Here is a 5,886-nt window from a genome sequence, read left to right on the forward strand (position 1 = left end):
TTAAATGTCTCCAGGGATGGAGAATCCACCACCTCACCGGGCAGTCCATTCCAATGCTTGATCACCCTCTCCATAAAGAAATTCTTTCTAATATCTAACCTAAATCTCCCCTGGCACAACTTAAGACTGTGTCCTCTTGTCTTGTTGAAAGTCGTCTGGGAAAAGAGACCAACTCCCACTTGGCTACCCCCTCCTTTCAGGGAGTTGTAGAGAGTGATGAGGTCTCCTCTGAGCCTCCTCTTCTCCAGGCTGAACAGCCCCAGCTCTCTCAGCCTCTCTTCATAGGACCTGTGCTCGAGTCCCTTCAGACAACTATTGTGTACAAGATTCCCCCATTCCTTCCCAGCAGTTCAGAGCACAGTTCTTTCTAAACTCTCTTCTGCAAGACGTTTTTTCCTTTCCAAACTTTTGCAAGGAGAGGGACCAACCAAACCTTTCAAGGTTCAAGGACGTTTTAAGGAGATCTGATGAACATAGCTTAGGAGTTTGACATTTGAGCAATAGCACTGCAAGCTGTACTTTGATTACTTTACTTTCTGATTTGAAGTTAAAACTGTATTCAGTGCAGCTCATTGCATTAAAGGTCAGATTCTTTTCTATCAGAAAAGTGCATTAAACTACTTCGCTGTTTTGCCCTCCACTTTTATTTATAAAAGCATCAACACGAGGCATCAGCCAACTACAAACACAAGTTTACAAGGATACCAGGTACACTAAGATTTGGCATAATTAACCATTATTAACCACAATCCTAAATGCCCAAAGGAGTTTAAAAACTCTTCCCCCTTTTAAAAGTTTCCAAAAGTATATAAAAGCATTGGTATGTTCAGGATAAAAATGGCAGTGCTCAATAACTCTTGCAAGAAATACAAGCTTTTTGCACCAGAGCTACCAGCATCTCCAAAATGGACAGTTGGGTTAAAAAAAACAAAACCAAAACCAACAAACAACAAAACAAACCCACAATTAGTAATTCTTAATTAAGCCAAGAGAAAGAACAGGATAATCCCTGCAGAAAAAAATGATGCAAGCACTGCATCAAACCCCAGATATTTCCCAGACAGACTCAGGTGAGTGATAGAGAACTCAGTCTTCTTCTCAGAGATGGCCATTCTGCAAGCAGTCTTGGGAAACCCAGTCATTCAGTCAAAGTGGCAGTGCCAGAGCACACATGCAAGACAGATGTCAATGGCAAGTGAGAAGATGCAGCATCCTAAGAGGCCAGCTTCTCTATTTCACGACGAACAATCCTGGCAGTATCTTCAACTTCAGTCACCTTCTGAGAAATTTGTTTTTGCTGCAAAGAATAAAAACAGTATGGTATTTTTTACCAGTAAATTGAACATTGTTCAGCTTCAAGGAAAAAGAGGGCTACATCTCCCATAAAGCAAAGGCTAAGTAAGAAATGGGAAAGGACACACCATCCAATCCACCACCAGTAAGAAAGCAACAAACCACTTAGGCAGCACTGTGGTAAATAATCAAAGAGGCCAGCTAAACAACTCCAAGACTAGAATTTAGGCAACTCTTCCAGCATCACGGGGTTGTAATAAACATCATAGTGCCGGTGTCTACATACAATTGCATTTTTCATTCTGTCTTTGTCCAGCTTTAGGAATTCCTGCAGCGTCAGGTCAGTAGGATCTTTCTTAAGGGAGAGAAAAGCACAGCTCGCAGAGTGTTTTTTGTGTTCCTCCCTGAAAAGAACAGAAATGACAGAAAAAAAAAATAAAATAAGGCAGCTCACAACAAGACACACGCGGCCGTTTTTCCCGACCAAGCACCTCGGTCGCCAGCAGCGGTTCCAGCGCCGCAGTCCAGCGCTGGAGCGCAGCGGAGCAGCCACGGGGGACGGCGCCGCGCAACGCACCACTACTCACAGCGGGTCGTCGTCGGGCTCCCAGCCCTCCAGTTCCTTGTAGCAGAAGAAGCACTGCGCCACGTCGGGGCCGTTCTCGCTGGGACAGTGCACGAATCCTGCCGCCGCCATCTGCGGGCAGAGGCAGGGCCCGTCAGTACCGCCCGACCGCCCCCCGCCCGGGCCCAATCCCGATCCCCAACTCCCGTCGCCGGGCTCACCCGCTCGGGCGTGCAGGCGCAGCCCTCGGTGAAGGGCCAGTTGCGGAATGTAGCAGCGCGGGTGGGGACGAGGTAAAGCCACCATTCCCCGGGCAGCGCCGCCGAATCCTCCGCGCCGGCAGCCATGGCGCCGTTCAAACGGCGGCGGTTGGGCGCGCGAGGCAGGGCGGGAGCGGGGCTGCCGCGCGGGACGACGGGAGCTGTAGTCCCGGGGCCGGCGGGGCCCTCCCGTCACCTCCCGGGGAAAGCCCCGACGAGCGGTAACGGTGCTGGGCGAACGCAGAGCCGGGGCAGTGTCAGCCGCTCCCAACCCAGTAGCGGCTCACTAGCCCTGAGCCGCCCGTTCTCACACCGGTGAGATGAACCGGTGTGAGACAAGCAAGGGCACGACAAGACAAGAGGGCACCGTCTTAAGTTGTGCCGGGGGAGGTTTAGGTTGGACATTAGAAAGAATTTCTCTACCGAGAGGGTGATCAGACATTAGAATGGGCTGCCCCGGGAAGTGGTGGATTCTCCGTCCCTGGAGACATTTAAAAAGAGACTGGATGTGGCACTCAGTGCCATGGTCTGGGAACTGCAGCGGTAGTGGATCAAGGGTTGGACTTGATGATCTCTGAGGTCCCTTCCAACCCAGCCAATTCTATGATTCTATGATTCTATGATTCTATGATTCAACCACGCCAGCCCAAACCTCCCTCTGAGGCTCACACCTCCGCCAGACCAAGGTCTGACACGCAAACCGCGCCCTCGGCATCCCTGGGCGTCCCCTCCCTCTCTGTGAAGCGGGGCTGAGCCCTATCACCACAACCCAGCCCTGGCTGCACAGTGCAGCTCTCGCAGCAGTACCAGCAAGGACAGGCAAGAAGCACGCTGCCAGCCTCTGGGCAGCCTGGGGTATGGTGTGAGTCCCAGGAAAAAATACACTTTTTGAAAAAGCACAAATCCAAGGGGAAGGAGGACAAGTTTTTCAATTTGATCCTTTAAAAAAAACAAAAAAACAAAACAATCCAAACAAACAAACAAAACAAAACAAACCACCACCAAAAAATACACCCATAAGAAGGCTTTGTGTGTTGGCAGAGCTGGTAGAGACACACGGTGCTGTTGAGGCAGGACCACGTAGAGCTGCTCACACTGCTCTGTGGCAGGGGCCGCCTGTCCTTACCTTACAGCCAGCTGCCCTCCCCTGAGCAGTGAACTCACCCTCTCGGCCTGACTCTGCCTGCCTGGAGAAGGAAGCGAGACCTGGCAAGCTGGCTCACTGCCACAGGGGCAGGAGGCAGCTGGTTTTGCAGGGAAGAACCAGTTACTCACCCATCACAGCAGCACAGGCTGAGCTTCCTGTGCTGTCTGATGCGGCAAACAGCATTTGCTTAGAGTCTCATCTTGAAAAAAAAAAAGTAAGGGCTAAAGGGAAGCAGCACCATGGACCGGATTACCTCCTGAAGCAAACTGATGTAAACGAGGTAGTTAGGATAAAGGTGGCTTAGCTCATACACCCACTAAGGGTGTATCATCCTAAGTAGTGGGTCTGCAAAGAAGCACATCCTCATTACACAGGTGACAACGCATGGACCAAGGTGATTCTTGCTTCTTTCCTCAGTCTGAATCTGAAACCTGAAAATAAACATTTGGCACATGCATAGGCAGCATCAGGACTCTCAGGAAAGAGAACTGTCTTTCAAATTAAACTTCAAAGTATTACTTCTACAAAATTACTGACTACCATGCAAAATGATCCCAGTATTTACCCAGCTTAACTACTGTAGATCAACGGGCATGATAAGCTGACTACAGCGGGCAGCTTCCTGGTTGTGCTTCAGACAAGCACATGGAAAGGCTCGGGCTTTGCTGCTTCATTAGGAAAGGGCGAGGTTCCACCTTTATTCTCCAGGAAAACTTTGTTCTGTTAAACTGAGCTGTGTTTGGCAACTGCACTCACTGCTACAGTCACGGCACAGTTCAGGGAAGCATGGAGTAATTGTGTGATTAAGTGGGGTGGATGCTGGGTTTCTAATCACAGCTAAGGTAACTCATCACGCTGGTCCCCAAGGTGCAGAGTCAAGCAAAGGGATAAGAATAGTTTGTTTCATTGCAAGCCTTGGAGGAGCCCCATCTGTTGCAGTGAAAGCCAGCTGTATGTGACCATTCAAGCAGTGGCCTTAAGCTGCTGTGAGCCATTCAGGCTTCTCATTATTCAACATTCTGGAGACAAAACATTCTTTTGAGAGGACGCTGGAAGTGGTTCCTGTGCAGCCACTAAAGAGAGATGCTGTAGCAGCTTTTTTATAGCTACTTCAAAGGCTGCCTAATTCTGATGCTGACCTAGTGAGGGCAGGTAGAACTCCCTGGCAACCTCGATGCCTTTACCCAGGGCTGCCAGCTCCTATCAGATTGCACACCTGATTTCACATAGTGGCTGTTAATAGGCTGGCCTCGACCTCCTGTCCTCCGAGGACTCTTGCTGAAAGTAGGGGGTGAATTCCTGCTCACCAGACAATACCTCCATGCTCTGTGCTCAGCCATATAGCCAGCTGAGTAAAAAAAAAAAAAACAAAAAAACCAAAACAAAAAAACTGTCTCTTACCAACAGCTCAAGTGGCCAGGAAATAAAGCAGATACTACAAGCTTCACTGATGTTCTTCAGAGCCGGTTTTCTGGGATCCCTCTACAAGTCAGGAAGGTCTTCTTGGGTCACAGCTATTCATCTTTGCCCAGATCATCAACAAAGTGACTCCTCACGCCAGCCACCCTTGTACAGTGTTCTCACCAAAGCCATTAGGATCAACAGGGAAGGATAACACAGTAAGCAGTTCAAAGCCATGCAAGATTTTCACAGGCAGCACAAAGGAACAGAGTGTGGACTGTCCTCCACATAACACCAAGGGATCAAAGCTTAAAGAGTACAGTCCAAGGAGTGTAGGATATAACAGGTATAGCAGTTAACTGCTGATTTTCCAAGAAATACAGTCAAATTGGCAAGAAACAAGCCATATCCACGTAAATGCCTGTGAAATTGCAAAGCAATTTCATGTTTCTGCAGCCTATAGAACAGCTGCCACAACCTTTAGTGAGCTCATTCTTACCAATGTTCCTGAAAAAGCCCTATGTTGGTATTTCTGCTTTTCCAAGTAACAGACAGATCCAAAATGACTGAGGTGCCAAGGCTCAAAGGCACTTCACTACCAATAGAAGATCTGGCATAAATGAAATGCCTGGATTAAACAAGTGGTCTGCAGCACAGCAGGAATCCTAGGGCTCTTTTAACATTTTCTTCACTTGGCATCCTCCATCTGAGGGACAAAGCCACATAGCAGTAAGCACAGAACAAGAAGCTCCTCAAAATCTTCATGGTCACTTTTGAGAACATGGTTGGTTTACTGTGAGGATGGTGAGACACTGGGAAAGGTTTCCCAGGCAAGCTGTGGATGCCCCCTCCCTGGAAGTGTTCGGGGCCAGGCTGAATGGGGCTTTGAGCAACCTGGTTTGATGGGAGGTGTCCCTGCCCACGCAGAGGGGTAGGGAACTAGGTGATCTTTAACATCCCTTCCAACCCAAACCATTCTATGATCCAGAACAGGTCATCTTCACACTATCTTTTATCTCCTAATTCTGGCTGGCAAGGGAACAGCCTGCTAGGGCCTGCATGTGTAGAGGCCCAACAGATAAATAAGAAGTTTCTTGCCTTGCTCCGCTGTCCCCACACAAGGGCCACACACATCCTGTATCTGCCATACTTGAGTTTGCTAGATTTCAATGAAATTTGATAGAGACACACCTTAACAAACAGTATGATTACAGGTAGGC

General features: G+C 48.7%; 1 protein-coding gene across 1 annotated transcript; it reads right to left on the reverse strand.

The window, feature by feature from the left end:
- Positions 1-621: 621 nt before the first annotated feature.
- BIRC5 (baculoviral IAP repeat containing 5) lies at positions 622-2,256 on the reverse strand. The gene is made up of 4 exons (XM_071739897.1): positions 2,080-2,256; positions 1,881-1,990; positions 1,580-1,697; positions 622-1,297 (listed from the first exon to the last, which is right to left on the reverse strand). The coding sequence occupies exons 1-4, from the start codon at positions 2,203-2,205 to the stop codon at positions 1,214-1,216; spliced, it is 438 nt and encodes a 145-aa protein (XP_071595998.1). The 5' UTR covers positions 2,206-2,256; the 3' UTR covers positions 622-1,213.
- Between the last annotated feature and the right edge of the window lie 3,630 nt (positions 2,257-5,886).

The sequence above is a fragment of the Heliangelus exortis genome, chromosome 3, assembly GCF_036169615.1.
Source record: "Heliangelus exortis chromosome 3, bHelExo1.hap1, whole genome shotgun sequence".
Classification (NCBI taxonomy): domain Eukaryota; kingdom Metazoa; phylum Chordata; class Aves; order Apodiformes; family Trochilidae; genus Heliangelus; species Heliangelus exortis.

What these genes read in the sequence shown, in the direction of transcription:
- BIRC5 (XM_071739897.1), bottom strand. Translation starts at nt 2,205, where the DNA reads ATGGCTGCCGGCGCGGAGGATTCGGCGGCGCTGCCCGGGGAATGGTGG. An exon ending in GAGCCCGACGACGACCCGCT is followed by an intron (nt 1,698 to 1,880) that starts GTGAGTAGTGGT and finishes TGTTCTTTTCAG; the next exon opens with GGAGGAACACAAAAAACACT. An exon ending in ACAGAATGAAAAATGCAATT is followed by an intron (nt 1,298 to 1,579) that starts GTATGTAGACAC and finishes TATTCTTTGCAG; the next exon opens with CAAAAACAAATTTCTCAGAA.